General features: G+C 44.9%; 1 protein-coding gene across 7 annotated transcripts in view; it reads right to left on the reverse strand.

The window, feature by feature from the left end:
* LOC149284527 (uncharacterized) overlaps nucleotides 1-24,117 on the reverse strand; it is a 109,519-nt gene that overhangs the window by 66,330 nt on the left and 19,072 nt on the right. For 6 of the 7 annotated variants that reach the window (XM_089496528.1, XM_089496532.1, XM_089496526.1 and 3 more), the window contains 3 exons: nucleotides 18,513-18,835; nucleotides 1,229-1,315; nucleotides 488-715 (listed from right to left, as the gene is read on the reverse strand). In XM_089496528.1, the coding sequence (XP_089352654.1) occupies nucleotides 488-715; nucleotides 1,229-1,315; nucleotides 18,513-18,835 (638 nt within the window). The remainder of the gene's footprint in view (nucleotides 1-487; nucleotides 716-1,228; nucleotides 1,316-18,512; nucleotides 18,836-24,117) is intronic. The other variant, XM_089496531.1, reaches the window with a different exon arrangement.

The following is a 24,117-nucleotide window of genomic DNA, read 5'->3' on the forward strand; positions in this document are numbered from 1 at the left end:
TCCTTTTGGAGGCAACAAAAAGCCAGCTTTTCAGCCCCGCTGTAGCTGGAGCAGTTTTAAGGCACTGCGGTGGTATCTAAACACCATCCACCGGAATGACTGGAAGCCAGCCCACATGTGGGCAGCAGGACGGCATGAATTCGGCTTCCAGACATCTTGGGGACGTGTGTTGTGTGTACGCCACACTTCCAAGCTGGCTGAAAGCTGGCTTTTTATGCTTGTCTGTTCCGATCCTAAATCAATGTTGGGTTTTTAATAGGAACCTTAAACATTTAAGGTTATCAAACTGCACTGGCAGTTGCCATCATAACACCACATAACAATAACAAACACTCTGCACCACTGCGAAATGCTGCCAAAAAGCCTTAGAGCTTCCTTATCCACCAGGCACGCATGCCTCTGAATCATTCAGCCTCTCCACTAAGCACCTATCTGTGGGTGGTTAGGTTGAGTGAAATGTGTGTTGGAATGGAAGAGATATACTGACTTGTGGGTGCTTCCTAGGTCTCCCGCGTCCTCTCTTCAATGGTTTTGTGCTGGCAATGTGCTCCTGGGCTGCTGCCACAGAAGAAAACAAAGGCTGACCAGCTCCTTCGCCTTGTGTCCTCACCACGGCTCCGTTCTCTTGCTGGGACTGCCCACTCACTTGCCCATTTGCCAGCTTTTCCCCTCTTTGGTTCCCCTCCTGCTTCTTGGCTTGCTCATTGTAAGACACCTTGAAGAAAAGACATTCAGAATGTTCCAGTTTCACAGTAGTACAGTGGACCCTTCTTATATGCTGGGGGTTGGTTCCAAGGTCCCCAGTGGATCACAAAATCCGTTGATGCTCAAGTCCCATTAAATATAATGACATGGTGTCCCTTATAACAAATGGAAAATCAAGGTTTGACATGTGAAATTTATACTTTTTTGAAAATTTTCAAACCGTGGATGCTCGAATCCATGTATAAAAAATCTATGTATAAGAAGGGACAACTGTAAATATTTGTTTCTTCTAGATTACAGTCCTGAATACAGAAGAACACACATGTATATAAAGGGCTGGCTTTTTAAAAAAAGTTGGCACAAGGAAATCTATCCCTAAAATACCCAGAATGTTCCTACAACATTCCAACATGAAACAATATTAAAATAGCACAAACTCTGCAGTTCATATATTAAATATATGAAATATGTGGTTACTAAATGAGTGGATAACAATCCAAGCAAATCTTTGGAGTAAGCTCACCTTCTGAGCTGGTTGGGATGGACTCTTGTTTGTGCTTCCTTTCAGTCTTCCTCTTCGTTTTTTAGGAAATGGCTTTCCCATTGGGTTCTAAATATAGGAAGACATACCATTAAAGCAAAGATCCTAAATACCAGCAACAGCACAAATACAACTATGTCACTGAGTGATTCAGTTTTAAATATGAAAGAAAATAAAAACAAGGGGGGGGGGAAATAAATAGAAGGGGGGATTTCAGTAAGACCTTTGACAAGGTTTCCCATGACTTTCTTGCAAACAAGCTTGTAAAATGTGGTCTAGGCAAGGCAACTGTTACATGTATTGCAGTTTGAATCAAGGGAACAAACAAAGTAAGAGTAGTGGCAATATTAATGAAAGATGGAATAACCTTCCAAGTAGATAAGATTTTAAAAGATAATGAAGGGAGATACATTTTTGTTAAGGAAATATAAAGAAGATAAAAGTTATGTTTGCTTGCATTTATGCCCCAAATAAAAAAACAAGTCAAATTTATAAATAAGGTATTAACATTATTAGAGGTCCTTTATGAAGGGGAGCTATTTCTGGGAGGGGACTTTAATACTGACATATTAAGATACAATATAAAGGGAATATAAGAGGAAGAATAGGAAACACGCCCTCTCTATGGCTAAACAAACTTATTACAAATTATTGATCTCTGCCAATGAGAGGCGCCCGCAGCGTTTGTTCTCCATCTTCAACTCGTTGCTTAAACCTCCCTCTCCTCCTGTCTCTTCATCATTCTCTCCTAATGACTTTGCTAATTATTTCGTCACTAAGATTACCACTATTCGCTCTGAGATAGTCCCTCCTGATTCCTCTTCTGCTCATAATCTTCTTTCGCCCTCCCCTAACAAATTTTCTGTGTTTCCTCCTGCCTCTTTGGATGAACTAGCTACACTTCTGAACTCTTCCAAACCTGCAACCTGTCCTCTTGATCCAATTCCTACTTGTCTTCTTATTTCTATAGCTCACATGTGTTGGTGATTTTCAGATTTTTATTGTTACTCCACACCCTATGCTTTTCCCTAGGATTTGTTCTTGAGTTTTAGCACGATTAAGCTCATTACCAACACAGCTGGTTATAGAAGACACTCTGAGAGCAGTTGAAGCTCATTGCAGCTTTTGAATTCAGCAAAGACATATTGGTTGCTAAGGTGCTATTATACTTTTTATATTTTTACAGGCCACCGAGGAAGACGTAGGTCGAAACGTGTCTGGCCTTTTGTTTTATAAATAATTTTGCATATAATTGCCAAGTATTTTGGATATTTTTATTCACCATTAGCATTTTAAATCTTCCAGTGGGGTAATTTTACCCTTTTAGACATTACATTGTTTTTCTGCTCCAGGGTGTTGTTATTCTTTTTTAATTTTTACCAGAACCCTTTGGTGGTTGTGTTTGTATGCAGGACCTGATCGATCAGGAAAGTGTAGAAACAGACACCTTTTTCCCCATGGAATTTTTGTGGAATGAAACAAAAAGGCTGTCAGTCAAACGGAACCTTTTCGTTCTATTAATATAAATGTGGAGAACCCTCCGAACATCCAGTGTATGCCAGGTCTTTTCCAAGTCTTTTTTGGGTTGAGGACAAAAAGAGGGTAGAATGATATTTTGGGCCCTGTGGAACATAGAGTTTATCTTGGTTAGTGACACAGAGTCTTCTCTGAACATGCAGAGTTCTTTGCCTATGGACAAGGTGCCAAGTTCTGAGACTCTCTTGGCCGAGGTGATGGCTGTGAGGAATAGGACCTTCCAGGTAAGGAATTTTATGTCTATGACTTTTAGTGGTTCAAAGGGAGCTTTGGTAAGAGCCGAAAGTACCTTGTGGAGGTCCCAGTTAGGGTATCTATGGATATGGGAGGTTGGATGAGAGTGGCTGCTCAAAGAAACCTTCTGACATAGTAGTTGGACAGTTTGTTAGCGTGTTTTTGAGGAAAGGCAGAAGTGATGGCAGAGACCTGTCTTTTGAGGGTGTTGGGCTTAAGACCTTTATCAAGTCCTTCTTGGAGGTAAGAAAGGAGAAAGCTCACAGAGGCCTTGAGTGGATTAAGTTTGTTTAGCTTACACCAACAGGTCTGGTGGAAGGTCGTCTAGCACTGATGATGGTATCTATCACCCTAGAAGTGAGCCCTTCTTTTATCATATTTTGGCATTCAGCCTCCAAGCGTGAAGGTTGAGCCAGGCCGATCTGGATGGTGAACCTTGGGATAGAAGGTCTGGGCAAAGCAGAAGCTTGAGAAACTCTTGAGCCATGGCCAGGATCTCTGAGAACTATGGTCTTCTTGGCCAGTATGGAACTATATTAGTGTCTATCTTTCTTTTCTTGCCTTTTTTAGGCACTTGTTGATCATGGATGTTGGAGGAAAGGCATATAGTGTCCCGTCTGGCCATGGGGCATGTAGAGCGTCCATTTGTTCCACTCCTTGAGTTAGGGACCGAAAGAAGAAGCATGGCAGTTGATTGTTTATGGGTGACATGAAGAGATCTACCAGGGGAGTTCCAAGCTTGTGTGTCACCATGTGAAAAGCTTGAGGACCATTATGACTGGTCTATGTCCTGTCTGCTGAGCCAGTCGGCTCTCGTATTTAGAGTCCCCTTGATGTGTTCTGATCTTATTGAGAGGAGATTTGTTTTGACCACTTAAGAGAAGCTCTGTCTCGCTCATTAGAGACTTTGATCTTATGCCTCCTTGCTGATTTATGTGGGCTTTTGTTGACATGTTGTCTGTCTGAACCAACACTGGTTGTCCTTTGACCAGGGATGAGAACTGTAAAAGAGCCAGGGGAACCGCTCTGAGTTCTAGAAGATTTGTTCTTGGATGGACCATCTTCCCTGTATATAGGAGTTGTTGAGTGTGGCTCTCCAGCCCCGCAGACTGACGTCCGTCATCAATTGTAGTTCTTGAGGAGGCCAGAGTGGTCGACCTGTTTGGAGATTGGGAGAAGTCCACCAGAGGAAGGAGTGTCTGATTCTGTGAGGGAGTATGAGTCGTTTGTTGATCTTTGGCAATATGTATTTTTTGTGTGGAAGGAGGAACCACTGGAGAGGCCTTGAGTGAAATCTGGCCCATGGTGTGCAGTCTATGGCCAATATCATTAAGCCTTGTAGTCTCGCCAGGATCAAAAGGTTTGTCGAGTGAGAGTGGGACACGAGGTTGATGGTCTCACAAAGTTTGTTTATTCTTTCTGGTGAGAGGTATACCTTGCCATGTTGGGTGTCAATGATCGCCATGAGGTGGAGAATATGTTGGCAAGACTCTGGGTGGCTCTTCCCACGATTGACCAGAAAACCATGTCTTGTCAATGAAGATAGGACCAGATGGACATCTGGACAGCCTTGTTGGAATGATGGTGAGCGTATTAAGATGTCATCCAAATAAGGATGGATGTGGATTCCTTGTAGCCTCAGAAGTGTGTACTTGGTCAAGGGACTTTGGTTTTTCTTCACTGCACATGAGTTTGTAAAAATCACAGCAATTTACCTTGCCTCAGGGGCTTTCTGATATCAATATCACCATTAAAGAACCAAAAAGACACAGAAAAGGCACTTTGGAAAGTCACACTCTCTTGGCTTCTGAAAAAGTGCGTCCATGCCTCTCTAGCTGACTCATATCATCATCATCACACTATCACTGTCAAAACAAGGGAGACTTGTTAGCATTAAAAGCACCCAAAACACACTTTGGAAGGTGACACTCTCTCGGCTTAAGAAACAGTGCCTGCATGCCTTTCAAGCTGACTCACATCATCATCATCATCATCATCACCACCACCACACTATCATTGTCAAAGCAAGTGAGACTTGTTAGCACTTAAAGCACACACAAAAAATTTAAAAAATAGCACTCACCACTTCCTCCTTCTGCTCCCCCTCCTCTTCCTCCTCCTCCTTCTCCTCTTTCCCCTTCCTCTTCCTCCTCCTTCTTCTGTTCCCTCCTCCTCCTCCTCCTTCTCCTCTTCCCCCTCCTCCTCCTCCTCCTCCTTTTCCTCCCCCCTCCTCCTCTTCCTCCTCTTCCTTCTTCTCCTCCCCCCTCCTCCTCTTCCTCCTCCTCCTCCTCCTTCTGGCAAAAGTAATATCGGAGCCATTGGCAATCATATTTGAAAACTCCTGGAGAACAGGAGGGATCCCAGCAGACTGGAGGAGGGCAAACGTTGTCCCCATCTTCAAAAAGGGGAAAAAAGAGGATCCCAACAATTATCGTCCAGTTAGTCTGACATCAGTTCTAGGAAGGATTCTGGAGCAGATCATTAAACAGAGAGTTTGTGAACATCTAGAAGGCAATGCCATAATCACAAAAAGTCAACATGGGTTTCAGAGAAACAAGTCATGCCAGACAAATCTAATCTCTTTCTTTGACAAAATTACCAGCTTGGTAGATGAAGGGAATGCTGTGGATATAGTATATCTTGATTTCAGTAAGGCCTTTGACAAGGTTTCCCATGACATTCTTGCAAACAAGCTTGTAAAATGTGGGCTAGACAAAGGAACTGTTAAATGGATCTGTAATTGGTTGACCGGCCGAACCCAAAGGGTGCTCAACAATGGCTCCTTTTCATCCTGGAGAGAAGTGACCAGTGGGGTCCCACAGGGCTCTGTCCTGGGCCCAGTGCTATTCAACATCTTTATCAATGACCTGGATGACAGAATTGGGAGCATACTTATCAAATCTGCAGATGACACCAAATTAGGGGGAATAGCTAATACCCCAGAGGACAGGATCAAGATTCAAAATGACCTGAATAGACTAGAAAGCTGGGCTAAAGCTAACAAAACGAAATTCAACACAGAGAAATGTAAGGTATTGCACTTAGGGCGGAAAAATAAAATGCACAGATATAGGATGGGTGACACCTGGCTGAATTAAACTACGTGTGAAAAGGATCTAGGAGTCCAAGTAGACCACAAGTTGAACATGAGTGAACAGTGTGATGCGGCAGCTAAAAAGGCCAATGCTATTTTAGGCTGCATCAATAGAAGTATAGTGTCTAGATCAAGAGAAGTAATAGTGCCACTGTATTCTGCTCTGGTCAGGCCCCACCTGGAATATTGTGTCCAGTTCTGGGCGCCACAATTCAAAAAGGACACTGAGAAACTGGAGCGTGTCCAAAGGAGGGCGACAAAAATGGTGAAGGGTCTGGAGACCATGCCCTATGAGGAACGACTTAGGGAGCTGGGGATGTTTAGCCTGGAGAAAGGAAGGTTAAGAGGTGATATGATAGCCCTGTTTAAATATTTGAAAGGATGTCATATTGAGGAGGGAGCAAGCTTGTTTTCTGCTGCTCCAGAGAACAGGACCCGGAACAATGGATGCAAGCTACAGGAAAAGAGATTCCACCTGAACATTAGAAGGAACTTCCTGACAGTAAGGGCTGTTCGACAGTGGAATGCACTTCCTCGGAAGGTGATAGAGTCTCCTTCCTTGGAGGTCTTTAAACAGAGGCTGGATGGCCATCTGTCAGGGATGCTTTGATTTGGATTTCCTGCATGGCAGGGGGTTGGACTGGATGGCCCTGGTGGTCTCTTCCAACTCTACGATTCTATGATTCTATGATTCTTCCCCTTCCTCCTCTTCCTTCTCCTCTTCCTTCTTCTCCTCCCCCCTTCTCCATGTGCCGTATGGCCTGGGGGCGGGGTGGAGGAGGCAGAGGAGAAGGAGGTGGGTGGCATGGGGCCATGTGGGGAGGCAGGGAGGGCAGCGCAGGGCCGCGCAGGGAGGCAGGTAGGGCAGTGCGGGGCCGCGCAGGGAGGCAGGGAGGGCAGTGCGGGGCTGCACGGGGAGGCAGGGAGGGCAGTGCAGGGCCACACGGGGAGGCGGAGAGGGCGGTGCAGGGTGGCACAGGGAGGCAGGGAGGGCAGCGTGGGGCCACACGGGTAGGCGGGGAGGTTAGCGCAGGGCTTCCCCCTTTGCCTCCTCTGCCCCAGGCCGCAAGGCCCTCCTCTTCCTCCTCTGCGCGGTGGAGGAGGAGGAGGGCAGCGTGGTCGCCCAGTCGTGCGGCCCAGGAGGAGGTGGAGGAGGAGGCGGCAGTGGCAGGACTGGGCTGGGGCCGGTCCTGCCGCCTCCGCGGGCTGCATCCGGCCCACGGGCCGGGGGTTGCCAACCCCTGCCCTAGTGTAATTTAATGTTGCCCGTAGGGAACTCTTGGATAAGGTCTCTAGCCCATGTAAAAACAGCCCTGGAGAGAATAGAAACTGTAGATGCAGCCCTGATGGCTGTGGAAGAGGTTTCAAATGATTTTCTTAAGGCCAAATCGGTTCTTTTGTCTTTGTGGTTCTTTAGGACATCATCTCCATCTTTGCAGTAGACTGCAGACGTGATCAGAGCCGCCACAGGAGCATCAACCACCGGAACTTGGAGCATTGACAAGGGGGAAGGTTATAAAAATTTTTGAATGACTGAGGATTTGGTCTGGCTGTGACGGGCTTAGACCACTATTCTCTAATAACCTCCATGAAATCTGAAGTAAAAGGAACCTCAACAGATGGGGGCCCAGGTCACTCTTTCCCTGTGGGAAGTCTGTGTCTTGAGTCTGTGGGGTGGTAGCATTTATAGGCAATTCAAGAGTTTTTATTGCTTTTTTCAACAGGATTTGAAAATCTTCTTGGGGGAAAATGCTGGAGGAGGGTGTAGGATCTTCTTCATCATCATCATCATCATCATCATCATCATCATCACCATCAAATTCGTCAAGGGTGAGTTCACCCTCTTCACTGTGAGGTAATTGGTTTGGAATGTCCTCTGCATCATCCTCGTCATCAGAGGAATGCAGAATAATGGAGATTTTGGGCTTTTTAGATTTGTGTTGTTGGCCAGTAACTGGCGCTAGCTGCTTTGTTTTTGTCTTAGCAGCAGTTGAAGAGGAGCCCGGGAGACCTTTCGTACCTTTTTTGTGGGGCTTTAATGGCGTTTTTTCTGGGGGTGAATTTTCCACTTTCAGAAGGAGGGATGGAATCCAGGGAAGAGTGGAGTGGAGGAGGAGGAAGCCCTTGTCCTGGTCGGGGCTCTCTGGGCCGAGGAAGGGGCACACTGGGCTGGAGCTGGCTGGGAGTTAGGACAGGAAGGCTCTCCCCAGTGATCTGAAATGGGAGAGGGGAAGGGCTGCAGGGGAGGGCTGCTGGCCCAACAAAGCCACGGCTTGGAAGAAGATGAGGGAAGCGATTAGGGAGGAGAGCTCCGGTGGCAATATTTGCAGCGGGGAGGGGGGAAGTTGGGCAGGGGTGGTACTCACACCCTGCTCTGAGTCCTCTGATGCGGCCCAGACCCGGTCCTTTTGCTGGGGGGTGTGGTGGGGACCCTGTAGTTTCGAAGACAAGGGTTCTCCTTCATCCGACCTGACCGTGATGGGCGTAGCCGCAAGCTCCTGGTCTTCATAGGGGCTGAGGGAGCATCTGGGTTGCTCCCTAGCCAAGTTCAGGGAATCACAGGACATGCTAGGGCTGTCCTCCCAGTCCCCAGCCCCTGACATCTTTGTTGGTCCCCCGGCAGTCCAAAGAGACAGGAGAGGGGACAGTCAGGAGGCAGAGAAAAAAGGAGCGGGATAGAATAAGGGTTTTGTTTTTTAAGGAAGTAAAGGAAGAATAGCAGAAGAGCTGATCTGAAGCGTCTGACCAGAGCAGAGGCAGGAACAAAACTGGAGCTTGCTTTGGGGGTTAGTCCTATCCTGTGGACATGTCTCTAAAGTTTTGTCTATTATTATTATTATTATTATTATTATTATTATTATTATTATTATTATTAACCTTTATTTATAAAGCGCTGTAAATTTACACAGCACTGTACATACAATCTTTTTAATTGGACGGTTCCCTGCCCTCAGGCTTACAATCTAGAAAGACACGACACAGAGGGAGTGGTGTTGGGGAAGGGGCATCTCTAGTAGGATAATACATATAAAATACATAGCAATACAGGAAATGATTCAATAAAACAGACAACAAAAGAACATCAAATAGCAAGTGACAATTATGCAATGCCTGGGAACGCTGCCCTGAACAGAATGGTCTTCAACTCCGTCTACTTCCTGTCTGACCTAGAGCGAGTCACAGGGTCTCACCCACACATCAAGGATGCCTTCTCTCCATTGCTGGAAAACCAGGGGAAGCTGCCATAGGGATTTTTTTTAGCTTAATGGAGTTATTGGTATTACTGTAGGAGATGCGTAGAAAATAAAAACAGAAACAATAAAGATTACACCATCTTTTCAAACCCCCATAAAACTTGGTCTAGGATAGATATGATCTATGTTCCAAAATTCATAAGGTAAAAATTTTACCTAAAATTTGGTCTGGTCATAATCTGGTACAATAAGATTTTAAAATGGGAAGAGGAGAATTCAACTGGAAATTGAATACAAATCTATTGAAGGATGAGAATTTAGTGAAAGAGTTCAATATGAATATTGAGAATTACTTTAAAGAAAACTTAAAGAAAGAGACATCTTCGCAGATAGTTTCGGATGCTATGAAAGCAGTAATAAGAGGTTGGTTGATTAAAAATCTTCAGAAATAAAGAATAAAAGAAATGAGAAATTAAATAACCTTAATAAGGAATTGGAGAAGAAAGAAAAGGATTTAAAGAAGGAACCCAAAAATCAGAAGATAGCACAGGAACAAATATCAATTTTAATGGTAGAGGAAATGGGGAAAAATTGTTAAAAATATTTCGAATCTGCAAATAAATCTGGGAAAATTTTGATATATCAATTGAAAAAAGAAAAAAACAAGCTGTTTGATTACTGCAGTTAGACAAGATGGAATACTGACAACAAATCAAAATAAAATTAAAAAGAACTTTTTAGACTTTTATACAGAATTTTTTAAAAAACCAAAAATAAATGATTTAAAAATAACAAATTATTTGGATTCACAGATGAACAAAGGGAATTACTGAATAAACCAATAACTTTACAAGATCTCTCACAAGCCATACAAAAATGTAAGACGGGGAAAACCCCTGGGTTTTATGGGTTTTCAAATAAGTTTTATAAAATTGGTGAAAAATATGTGATCAGACCATTATTACAAATGATGAATGAAATCATGATAGGTAAAATATCCCAAACATGGACTCAATCGAGTACAATTTTGATACCAAAGGAAGGAAAAGGCTTGACCTATCCAAAAAAATTATAAACCAATTGCACTTCTTAATTCTGATTTTTAATTATTTATATCTATATTGGCAGAAAGATTAAAAATATTTTAAATAATTGGATTCACTCAGATCAATGCAGCTTTCTCCCTAATAGAATGATAAAAGATAATATTAGAAATTTTATAAATTTGATAGAAATTCATAAAAAAAGAATTGATAAAAAAAATAGCAATGATATTTATAGACGCGGAGAAAGCCTTCGATAATATTAATTGGGAGTTCATGTTTGGGGTATTAGGAAAAATGGATGTTGGAGAAAAATCCTAAAGCTGGATTGAAATGATCTATAATAAGCAAGAGACAAATATATTGATCAATGGAGGAAAAACAGGCCCCTGTATGATATATAAAGGAGCGAGACAAGGTTACCCCCTATCACCACTCTTATATTAATATTGGAATTACTTTTGAACAATATTAGAGAAAATCAGCTGATTTAAGGGTTTAAAATGAAAGGAGAAGAATATAAATTAAGAGCATACGTGGATGACCAAGTCTTGATAATATCAAATCTAATTGAGAGTTGTGAATTTTGGAAAAGTAGCAGGATATAGGATTAATAAAGAAAAAACAAATATGTTAAGCATGAATTTGACCAAGGAAGAAGAGAAAATATTGGAAGAAAAAACGGGATTCCGATTGAAAAATTCTGGGAAATATTTGGGCGTTATAATACACCTATATATAAAATGTTAATATAGTGCACTAAGTACAATATACCACAATACAATATAGATACATATGAATAGCCTAAACATGGACAGCTTATATACAGACTATACAAATCTAAATAAAAATATGTACAAAAAACACAGAATTATTTGGGAATAATTATGGGAAAACTTGGAAAATTATTTTTAAAGATTTGGAAAGGTGGAAAAAATTAAATATTTCTTGGATGGAGAAAATAGCCACAATAAAGATGGTAGTGTTGCCAAAGATGATTTTTCTGTTTCAAAACATTCAATAATTGGGGAAAAGATTTGTAAAAATTTATATAGAATAATAAAAAGCCCAGAGTTAAAATGAAGCTCCTACAAGACTCAATTGATAAAGGTGGTTTCGTCCTGTAGCCAACAGGGATTTACTTACACACACACACAAGCCTGACAAACCCTTTTCCCAGCTTCCCGGTCTATGCCTGCCTCTCTCTTTCTCCGTGGCGCCAGCTGCTTGCTGGCTTTTCCCCTCTGCTCGACTATGGTACTGCATGCCTCAGAATCCTATTCATGAATGATTTAAAGGATTCAAATTTAATTTAAAATTTAAAGCATCAAATAAATGGAGAGGCAGAAAGAGCAAAGTACCCTCTATCAACACACTCAGACCAAGACACCTACAATCAGGATCTCAAAAAGGTCAATGTCCATAGGTCCCAGCAGAACTCCATGGTTTGAAACACTTCACTTGTGTTAAAAACAGTTAACCGCAAACAGGCACATAGCCTCACTCCTGCTGAGAGGATGTGCAAACCTTGAAGGAAACATCCACCACCAACGAGGCAACGTTTAGCCAGTATGCCTTTCAAGTTTGAAGTGAACATTTCACAAAATTCCTTTGGAGCTGAGATTGCAAGAAGCAGTTCATGCACTGGTAATTTCCAGATTAGATTGCTGTAATGACTCTACATAGGGCTGTCCTTGAAGATCCTTCACTAGCAGACAACACAACAGACAGGATGCTTACTGAAACACAGCACAGAAACTATAAAACACTAGGCTGAAAAAAGCTGGAAAATTAAAGGGAGATAAGGTATTAATTTCAAAGGGAACTAAACGTAACTCACTCATTCTGGATGCAGTCAATAATGACAGACTGCCATGTGTTGCAAAACATCCCATTTGTCAAAATAGCTGCCAGTTCGAATTCTGAGGTGCCCTGTTTGTTATTCCTTGAGTATTTTCTACTGCTTTCTTTAAAGTTTGGATTGTCAAATTCGAAATGTCAGGACATTCTGAGATTAATGTTTTGAGATGCAAGGAGGGGTGTTTTTTTGGCTCTGGTAAAACTAGGAATATATAAAACCAGCTTAAATTAAAACCCAGCAAAGCTCTAAAATATAAGTGAGAAACACATGGCCCTCTCCCTGTGTCTTGCGTCATCCCTTGCTATTAACCGTGCCTTCTAGGGATGAAGTGAGCTGCAAGCCAACAAATCTGAAAGACCACACATTCCCCATCTCTCCTTCAGAAGCGTCGGATGCAGGGATGTGGATTTCACTGGCTCCTTAGAAAGGACACTCCTGAAAGTTTCCATGTCAGATTTCAATTTAAATACAATGATGTATTTTAAAAATGAACACTGGCTTACCTTGTGAGATGTTTGTTTTCAGCGTTGAAGGCGAAGACATCCTTCATAAGGGACATACCAAAGCTCCCCGGAACTGGGTGGGAAACTGAGGTAATATCTGAATTATAAAATGGACTGAAGAATCTGTCTACCGAAAGAAGCCTCATGTTGACGGAGATGACCATGTGGCCGCCCTACAAATATCGGACAATGGGGCGTTTGTGGCCAGGACAGCAGTTGTGGCGGCACTACGAGTGGAATGAGCAGTGATCCTTACTTGAAGAGTTGTTCCTGAAACTGTATAACACTTGCGAATACATGATCAGATCCATCTTGACAATGTAGATGAAGAGACCCTTTTGCCCAGGTAAGTATTGCTGAATGACACCAATAAACGATCTGATTTTCGCCAAGGCCGGGTGCGTTTGAGATAAATGTGTAAGGCCCTGCATACATCTAGGGTATGCCATGTCCTTTCGATTTCTTTTTATGATCTGGAACAAAGGAGGATAAAATAACCTCTTGAGATCTATGAAAGGTAGCATTGACCTTAGGCATAAAGGTAGGATCTAGACGAAGCAAAACAGAATCTTTTCTGAATATGCATAACTCCTTTCTGGTTGATAGGGCTCCAAGTTCAGAGATCCTTTGGGCAGAAGTGATAGCCGTGAGGAAAAGAGTCTTCCAAGTCAGAAACTTTAGTTCTGCCATGTCTAGAGGTTCAAATGGCAGCTTAGTCAGGGCCTGAAGAATGATGTGAAGATCCCAATTGGGATATCTATGTATTGTAGGTGGTTTAATGAGAGCAGCTGCTTTTCAAAAACTTTTTGACATAAATGTGGTTGGATAATCTAAATGCTGATTTTGCTGGGAGTGCCGACAAAATAGTGGAAACATGTCTCTTTAAAGTATTAGGTCTGAGCCCCTTGTCGAGCCCATCTTGGAGGTATAGGAGGAGGGTGTCAACTGATACTGACAAGGGTGAGGTATTGTTGGAGACACACCAGTCAGAAAAGGATCAATAAGATTATTAGTAAATCCTACGAGCAGAATCCCTACAAGATTGAATGATAGTGTCAGCCACCCGAGGAGAAAGGCCATCTTTTATTAACAGTCGCCTTTCAATTTCCACGCATGAAGGTTTAGCCAGTCTGGGTCTGGATATATTATTTGACCCTGTGAGAGGAGGTCTTTGCATAATGGACGACGGAAGTGGTCCTGGGCCAGTTGAGATATCTCTGGAAACCACACCCTTCTTGGCCAATGAGGAGCCACGAGAATGATCGGTGACCTTTCGCTTCTTAGAGTTTAGAGGCATCGTGATATCATTGCCGTCAGTTGAAATGCATAAAGAAGACCTCTTGGCCAAGAGGAGTGGAGAGCATCGATCTGTTCTGCTTCCTGAGTCTCAAATCTTGAAAATAACCTGGGGACTTTGGTTGTTTATTGGAGATGCAAATAGATCTACCAACAGCATCCCGAACCTTTGAGTTATGAGGTTGAACATCTCTGGGTGGAGGTGCCACTCTGCTTGGTTTATGTCTGACCTGCTCAACCAATCGGCCCTTGTATTTAGTTTTCAATTTATGTGTTCTGCCTTGATGGACAACAGGTTGGTGTCCACCCAATGAAGGAGAATGGTTGTTTCTTCATTAACGACAACAACCTGGTCCCTCCTTGTCGGTTTAGATGTGCCTTTGTTGTCATGTTGTCTGTGAGGACCAGAACTTTGTTTTTTATGTGTTGAGCAAAGGCCAGGAGCGCCAGCCTTATGGCCCTCAGTTCGAGCCAGTTTATTATGTGAGTTTTTTCAGACTGGTTCCATCGTCCCTGAGCACAGAGATTGTCCAGGGTGGCCCCCCAGCCCCTCAGGCTGGCATTGGTTGTGATCAAGATTGGTGGAGGGGGTAGAAACGAGCATCCCCACCAGATGTGATGAGTTGTCCACCATGTTAGGGACAGTTTGACTCTGTGGGGAACTGGAATCTGTTTGTGGATTTGGTGAGTGATTTACTTCTGGTGTGGCAGGATCAACCATTGTAACTCACAGGAGTGATAACGAGCCCAAGGGACGCTTGAGATGCTGCAATCATTAGACCTTGAAGCCTCGCTAGAAGAAGATTTGATGAGGGACTTTTCTTTACAGACTTGATGGTATCTTGAATGGTCTTGATCCTCTCTGAGGGGGAGCTGTAGCAGGCAGCTTGTGGTGTCTATGATGACTCCAAGGTGTTGGATGATTTGAGAAGGAACAACGTGGCTCTTCGCAAGATTTACCTGAAAACCATGGAGACATAACAATGTAAGAATGAAATTGACACCTTTCATTCCCTGTTGTGGAGACGATGAAGCAATCAGGATGTCGTCCAAATAGGGAAAGACATGAAGGCCCTGGAGACGCCAATAGGCCACTAGGACAACCATGATTTTGGTGAATATCCTTGGGGCTGATGAAAGACCAAACAGGAGCACCTTGTATTGAAGATGTCTGTTGTGGTAACGATAGTGAAGAAACCTGCGGTGGTCTGGATGTATCGGAATATGCAAATAAGCTTCTGTCAATTCCAGAGGGGCCAGATAGTCGCCTCTTCAAAGAGATTGTGTTATCATTTTGAGCGTTTCCATCCGGAATCGATGTTTTGTTACAAATTTTTTGACCCTTTTGAGTTTGAGGACTGTTCTCCAAGATTTGTCTCTTTTTGGAACAATGAAGAGATTAGAATAGGATCTGAAAGAGATTTGAGACAAGGGAACCAGTTCTACTGCTTCAACTTGGATCAGATGGTCGATGGCTTCTATCATTAATAGAATTGTGAGGTCTGTAGGATCTGGGAGAAGCGATGAAATGATCTCTAGGAAGGCACATAAATTCTATTAGACACCCTGATGACAGGGTGGAAAGGACCCATCTGTCTGAGGTGGTGTTGGACTACATCTGAGAGAAAAGCTGGTCTCCCTCCCACTTTGGGGTCCAGATAGTCATGTAGATGAATTTTGTTGTTTTCCTGAGGAGTTGGAATTATTGGACAGTCCTGTGTTAGTTGATCTACCAAAGGACTTGCTGTATTGAGATCTAGAGGAAGATCTCTGGTCAGACCACTGTCGTCCACCACGTCTGCCGCCTCTCCCACGGGAGGATCAAAAGGAACGAAAGGAAGATTGTCCCTGACAAGATATTTTTTTTTCCTCTCAGCGGGGAATGGAAGGAAGAGCCTTTTTCTTATCTTTCGTTTCAATAAGGACAGGTTCTAAAACTTCACCAAATAGCTTGACACCCCCGAAAGGAGCCAAAGTTAAATTTTGTTTAGATCTAGAATCTACCTGCCATTTTTTTAGCCAAAAATGTCTTCTGACAGGGATAGAAGCTGCCTGGGCACTGGCACTAAACTGAATGACATCGAGGGAGGAATCAGCAGCAAAGGCTTTAATAATTTATTAATTCCTTGGCGTAGCCTGGTATTGCCCCGAGGCACCTCTAATACGAGGTCCTTGGCTCAGAGGTGAGCAGCCCTGGTTAACACAGAAGTAGAAGTGGTGGCCCTGATAGCAATGGAAGATGCCTCGAAGGACCGTTTGAGGGCAGAGTCAACCCTTTTGTCCTCTGGCAATTTAAGGGAATCTTCTCCATCTTTAGAACAGATGGCAGATCTAACGAGAGACAACACTGGAGCATCTACAAGAGGAATCTGTAATTTGGACATCATGGTTTGAAGGAGGGAATATAATTTTTTAACAGAAGAGGGATTGGGTCTAACAGTTGCAGGTTTTGACCATTCTTCCCTAAGGACTCTCATGAATTCAGATGAGAAAGGCACCTCATCACTAGCCAGGGAAGGCTTAGAGAAGGAATCTTTTTTGCCCTTGGGAAGATCAGTCTCCTCTTGGTTAGGAGTCAGTGGTTTTGTATCTAACTCAAGGACTTTAATGCCTTTTTTAATAAAATAGGAAAATCATTAGCACAAAAAAGTCTGAATGAAGAAGACGAAGAAGGCTCAATAACTTTGTCATCAACAGACCACTCTCCTTCCTCTGATTCAGACTACCCAGGAAGCCTGTCGCCCTCGGAGTCGGAGTCCCTGGGAGAAACTAACAAAGGCTCCTTTATGGGGCGAGCCTCCCTATCGGAGGAGGGCAGGGAAGAAGAAATGGCTGCCGTAAGGGCAGACACCAGGTTAGCCAACTCTGGCGGGAGTGGTGGGGCGAGATGCGGCCACGCGTTATGGCCTTACTTATGCTCCTAGAGACCTCCGAGAGAGCCACTTCCTCCTGATTTCGGGACAGGTCACAGCGGTCAGGCGCATTAGAGCACGGAGATGAGGGATATCCCTCCTCTGGCTGCACCCTGTGGCCTCCCGGCCACACGTCAGAAGTCTGGGCCAACTCTCTCCGCGCCACAGGAGCCCTTGGCAGATGTCAGGAATCACCGGGCATCCCAGGGCTGTCCATCTCCTCTGTCCCACATCTAGCCTGCTCCATAGGAGAGGGGAGGTATGGGAAAAAAGGAAAGAAAGGTTGTTTCTTTCTTTCCTTCTTTTTTAGAAGAAGAGGACAAGGGAGTCTGAAAGTAACCTGACGGAGTGAATGCAGGAACTAGACTCGGAAACAAGGGGAATGGATTCCCAGGGTTCACGCCCAGAATTCTAGGTCCTACCTGATTGGAGCGAACAGGGGGAACCAACCCTTATGAAGGATGGCTCCGCTTTCACAGCTGGAAAAGCACAAATACATACCGTATTTTCTGGCGTACAAGACGACTTTTTGACCCTTTAAAATGGGGTCAAAAGTTGGGGGCTGTCTTGTATGTCGGTAACAAGAGAGCCCCAGGAACCCATCACACTTACCTGGTTGTCCTGCCAGCTTCCAAAGCCCTCCGGAGCCCTTTGGAAGCCGGCGGTTGTGGGCATCAGGCCCCCTAACTTGGCCTATAGTAGGCCAAGGCACTGCCTGCATGCAAGGCAGGCTTTGCAGGCCTCAGCAAAGGCCTGGGGAGCTGGCTTACATAGCAGCTAGCCCCCCCTAGTGGTTGAACCATAAATAACTGGTAAATAAAAATAAAAAAATAAAAATAAGAAAGATAGATAGATGATAGATAGATAGATAGATAGATAGATAGATAGATAGATAGATAAGATAGATAGATGATAGATAGATGATAGATAGAGATAGGTAGGTAGGTAGGTAGGTAGGTAGGTAAATAAATAAATAAATAAATAAGCAGGCAGGCAGGCAGCAAGCAAGCAAGCAAGCCAGCCAAGATTGGAGAACGAGTTGGGGTAAATGCAGTGATGTTTTTTTAAAATTTTATTTGGTGTGCGTTGGAAGAGGGGTGGTCTTATACGGCGAGTATATCCCAAACTCTATATTTTAACTGGAAAAGTTGGGGGTCATCTTATACGCCCAGTCGTCTTATAGGCCGGAAAATACAGTATATCATATCAAAACCTTGCCCAAAGGGGAAAATTCGGACAATGAAATATGAAATAAGATCTTGTAAGGGTCTTATAGCACTGCAAAAACTAATTTATTTTAACATGAGCTTCCATGACTCTAGTTCACATCTTCAGGCATGTGTTCAAACTTCCTCCCCATCCATTCATCTAAGGATGTGGGGACTAGAGCCCAGACATTTCTGCCAAATAAAATTTGCTAGTCTTTGTTGCCACCAAACTCTCAGATGTTACTTTTGTTGCAGCAGACACTTCCAACTACCCTGCACTACTACCATCCCCTGCCCCGGGGGATTTCGGAAACAGTTACCCTTAGAATTGCCCTTGCCTGCATTAGCGGTTTTAAACAGCACATCATTGGGGCTCTCTACATACCTTGAGGGCCTGGACATTCTCCAGACTTAGGACAAATTTGTCCTGCTCTTGTAAGATCTCCTCCCCAACATTCTCCATCACATCTTCATCTGTCTTCCCACAAACAGCGGTGGTCTCCTGTTTTTTTAAAAGGTGGAGGAGCAGAGTGTCTTCAGGGTCCTCGGTTTCAGAAGATGTCTGGGCTGGTGGCTGTTTGTCTAGAGCAGGTGGAGCCTCCATAGGGGATGGAGCTGGGGAAATGGGGCGTGGGGGCAGTTCTTGGTGGGTCTTGGCTTCCATTGAGGAGGCCAGGCAGTGGGGTTGCTCTTCTACTGGTGGAACATCTGTGGGTGAAATGCAGACGTTTTAATCAATAAGAGTGCCACATTGTTTTAAAAAACTTTTCTACACTGTCTTTGGATTAAAAACTGTCCCCCTTTTTGTGCACCTCTATTAAAACTCAGGAAGAAAACAAAACCAGTCATCATGCCAAAATATGACCTAAACAATATTAACAGAATTTATTGACAACATAAGGAACAGATTTGCGATTCTAAGCATAATAGACCAAAAGCTAGATGAACTATGGACTGAAAAAAAACATAATAAAAGAAGGCTGCAGACAGACACTTTCAATAGACAAAAAGAAAGAAAATAAACAATGGATGACAGATAAAGCACTACATGCAATAAAGGAAAGAAAACAAAACAAAAGGAAGATAGGAACAAATTAAGAACCATTAATGCAACAGTACAACAGGTAGTGCATAGAGATGGACAGGTTGCTTACCTGTAACAGTATTTCTTCGAGTGGTCATCTGCGAATACATACAAATGGGTTTCACTGCGCCTGTGCAGTGCTGTTCGGAAACTTCTGGAATCACTGGGCAAAGTTTACTTTGCAACATATAGAAACTTTTTGTCGGTAAATCCGCCCACCCGTTATAAGGCCCCTGCCTTCCCGCTCTTTCCCCAGTTCCGCAATTTTTCCGCCAAGCAGGCGATGGAAAGAGCCAATGTAGAGCAGGACACTGAGGGGATGGACGGGTGGGATTTGTATGTATTCACAGATGACCACTCGAAGAAATACCGTTACAGGTGAGCAACCTGTCCTTCTTCTTCGTGGTCTCTGCGAATCATACAAATGGGTTTAGACTGACAAGCTTAGGTATGCGGCGGAGGGAGTGTCCTGAAACCAAAGCTATGGTAAACCAAGGGTATTTTTATTGAAACAATAAACACCTTGAACCATAAAAAGAGTCAGTCTTTTGTTCAAGCACAAAAACTCAACACAGCAATACCTTGCAAAACCTGAGAAGGGGATTAAGGTCATGCAAGACCAGTCCCATTGGAATTGTGCAAACCAACATTCAACAGAATGTAAAACAGTAGCATTATGTACACAAATGCTGACAACACAAACCATCAGTAGTGCAGTCAACGCAACCCTGAAACCAACACAGCCCTCCCGAAAGCTGCGTCTCGGATGGCTCTGGTGTTCAGCCTATAATGCTTTATAAAAGTCAATGGTTGGGACCAGACAGCCGCCTTACAGACATCCTGCAAGGGAATCCCCAACAGGAATGCAGAGGATGCTGACACTGCTCTCGTGGAGTGGGACCGAACCCTGCCAGGGAGAGGTTTACCCAGCAGTTCATAGCAGAGGTGGATGGTACCAGCCACCCATTTGGAAAACCTCTGCACCGACACGGGTAACCCCGTCTTCGGTTCCGAGTAGCATTGGAAAAGTCTCTCGGACCGACTGGAGGCAGCATACGTTGGCAAAAGGCCTAAGGATGTTCAAAAAACACAGAGGAGAGGCGAAGTGCACAGGGAGTTTTCATGCCCTCTTCTTGCCTTGATCGGGATCCTGCTTTCTCGCCGCCGCCTTCATCCTAAACTTCCGATTAAGTCTATCGTCCGTCTCGGCATGAAATAGGCCCGAGTCATCAATAGGCATGTCCTCAATGGTGGCTCTGACACTGGAGTTGAGGTCTGAACCATGGAGCCAGGCGTGCCTCCTCAGAGCGATGGATGCTGCCATGGCCCTGCCCGAACACTCTACAACATTCCTGGACGCCGTGATGAGCCAGGCGACAATGGAATGGGCCTCGTCCCTGATCTCAGTCAGTGTTTGTTGCACCCCATCCAGGACGTCCGGCACAATCGGGGAAATGCCCTCCATCAAGGTCTGGACATAGGCGCCCATACACGCAGTGTAATTGGTCGCCTTCACCTCTAACGCAGCCGCCGCATATGCCTTCCTCGCCAAAGCATCAATCTTTTTGGCCTCCTTGTCCATCGGTGAGGCAGCCTGACGCTGAGTCGAGGCCTGCTGGGCGCCTTCCACAATAGCCGAGTTCTGGCGAGAGTGTGAAGTCAACCAGGGCGAGTTCGGAGCCGAGACCCTATACAGGGACTCTATCTTGCACGGCGGGCCAAGGAGTGAAGAAGGGGTGTCCCAGGAACGCTTGACCAGAGTCTCCAGTGAAGGCAGGAACGGAATGGAGGGTGTTGTGTGGACCCGACCACGGACACGGCGCTCAACAGGATCCTTGGCCTCTTCCTCAGGATAGGAGAGTTCAGTGTCCAGGGCCCTGGACATTTTGATAACATGCTCCGCAAATGACCGCACATCATCCGTCGGGGAAGCCACCTCCGGGTGGTGAAGGTATTGAGGGGAATCCCGAGGAAGCCCCTCGTCACCCGAGGTGCCATCGGAAGCGATGGGGTCTGGTTCAGAGTCTGAAGAGAGCAGGTCAACTGCAACAGTGGACCTGGGGTGCTCAGCTGGACGAGTCGCAGGCAGTAAAGAAAGTGCCATCGACAGACCTGGGCGGTCGGTACGTTCCTCGGGTCGATAGCGATCCTGACCATGAGCACGGTCCTGGTCATGAGCACGGTCCCGAGCAGAAGTGGGCTTGGCCATAGCAACCTCTCTAGGTACTGGCAAGTAGAACTGGTCAGTCTCAGTCATAGAAGTACACCGCATCATCCAGGGCCCGGGCCGGAAAATGCAAGGCAGGTGAAGAGGACCTCACTGGGAGATCACAAGGATCCTCATCGTCCGACAGAAGAAAGGGGATTGTTGTCGAAGCCGATGGACCCGGAACCGAGGATGGCACTCCCGCAACAGTCGGTTCTACGGTAGCACCCTGGCCATGATCTCCTACAGAAGAGTAACCTTCAACAGATGGTGTAGCGAGGGAAGCAACCACCGGCAGGGAGCTAGGACGAGAACGGTCCCGACGGTGAGTCTTCCGGGACCCATCAGCCTCCTTGGATGTGACCGGCCTCTTGGAAGGAGACCCCGACTGGGAACCTGAATGGCCACTTGGTAACTTGGCCTTCTTGGTAGCCGTGGATGTCGCGACTGGGGCCGATGCCTGCCTCTTCTTGCCCGATTTAGACCGACGAGGTGCATCCGGAGGAAAGAAGAGGATCGGTGACTCCGAGATCCTGCCCACAGGCCCAGTCCCATCCTTCTTAATGGAGGCGGACTTCTTCGAGCCCGAGTCATCGGGTTCAGCGGTGGCCCTTTTCGAACCGGAGTCATCGGACCTGGAGGGCTTGGAACAGTCAGATGATCTGGACTTCTCCTTGGCTCTCTTGGAGCTGGAAGATGCCGATGGAGCCGCCTTATGGGACTTATGGTCAGAGACCGCCCGCTGGGATGCCACCGAGGCTTCGGAGGGGGCTCCCTCCTCACGAGTTGGAGTCGAGGCGGCAACAGAACCCACTGACCCTGATTTATGCGGGTGTTTAGCAGGTTTGGAAGTGGCACTGGGCTTAGTGGAGCCGCGGGCCACCGGGGGTGTGGCGTCAGAGACCCCCGAATCCAGCACCAGAGAGGTAGAGGGAGGAGCGCTGGCCAGGCCATCCCAGGCCGGGAGAGGAGGAGCCACCACAGGGGCCGAAGGGGCTGAAGCGGGACGGGAATCCTCTTCCCGAATCCTGCCCTGGGCTATCGCGGACGTCAGCCGGGATTCCCGGTTCTTCCAGGCTTGGGAGGACATAGACTTACAGAGGCTGCAAGCCCTGGGGTCGTAGTCCCCGCCGAGGCACAGCAGGCAAAACGAATGTGGATCCTGCACAGGAACCTTTCCCCCACAGACGTCACACTTCTTGAAAGGGGGAGACATCTTCACCGAGGTCGACAAGCCAAAGCGAGATCCAAATCAAAGTGAACAGTCCAAAGTCCAATAACACGGGGGAAGAAGAAAAGCCAAAGTCCAAAAACAGTCCGAGTCAGAAGAAAACCAGTGATCCGAAACGAGCTAGCAAGAGCAAAGTTCCAAACAGCAGCCAACACGACGGAAAAAAGGAACTGGGGAAAGAGTGGGAAGGCAGGAGCCTTATAACGGATGGGTGGAGTTACCGCCAAAAAGTTTCTATATGTTGCAAAGTAAACTTTGCCCAGTGATTCCAGAATTTTCCGAACAGCACTGCGCAGGCACAGTGAAACCCATTTGTATGATTCACAGAGACCATGAAGAAGAAAACGAAAACTACTACAATGACCAGTGCAGAGAAATAGAAGACAACAAGAGATATATTCCACAAAATCTGCGAAATCAAACAAAATACAAACCAATTAGCAAGACATATATGACAATAATAACAACATAATTCAAGTCCAGGAAGGAATAGAAAGACAGTTGCAATATACAGAAGAATTACATAAAAGAGATGACAAAATGAAAGACACATGGAATGAAGAAATATAAGATGAACCCCAAATTCTAAAATGCAATAAGAGAAATGGCGAAAAACAAATCACTAAGAACAAATGATATTCCAATCAAACTGCTCCAGTCCACACCGACAGAGTCAAATCTCGTGCTAACCAACATATGTCAACAGATATGGAAATCAAAATGATGGCTAACAGTTTGGAAGCAATCAATATACACCTCCATCCACAAAAAAGGAGACATAAGAGACTGCAGCAACTACAGGATCATAGCACTAATTTCCCCACACAAACAAAATTCTGCAACACAGACTCCAAGCATACATGGAGAGAGAAATCACAGAGGTTCAAGTAGGGTTCAGAAAAGGAAGAGGCACTAGAGACCACACTGCAAATATATGATGGATAATGGAGTGCACCAAGGATTTCCAGAAGAAAAGAAGCATGTGCTATATAGGCTATAGCAAAGCCTTTGCATAGATCACGAAAGGCTGTGGAACGTCCTTAAAGACATGGGAGTGCCAACACATCTGATAGTCCTGATGAGGAATCTGTACTCAGGACAAGAGGTGACTGTCCCAACAGAACATGGAGAAACTGAATGGTTCCCAATTGGCAAAAAGGTCAGACAAGGCTGCATCTTATCACCCTATCTGTTCAACTTGTCTGCAGAACATATTATAAGAAAAACAGGCTTGGACCCAGAAGAAGGAAGAGTGAAAATAGGAAGAAAGAATATCAACAATCTAAGATCTGCAAATGACACCATAGTACTAGCAGAAAACCTCACAGACCTGGAACATCTATCAAGGAAGATCAAAGATGAAAATGCAAAGGTAGGCTTAAGGTTGAACATAAAATATGCATGGGTAGCTGTGTTGGCCATTTAGCAAATTCAAACAAAAACCCACCAAACAGTGATACCTTTATTAG

This window comes from Sceloporus occidentalis, unplaced genomic scaffold (assembly GCF_023333645.1).
Source record: "Sceloporus occidentalis isolate IW3139 unplaced genomic scaffold, rSceOcc1.0.p SCAF_91, whole genome shotgun sequence".
NCBI lineage: Eukaryota > Metazoa > Chordata > Lepidosauria > Squamata > Phrynosomatidae > Sceloporus > Sceloporus occidentalis.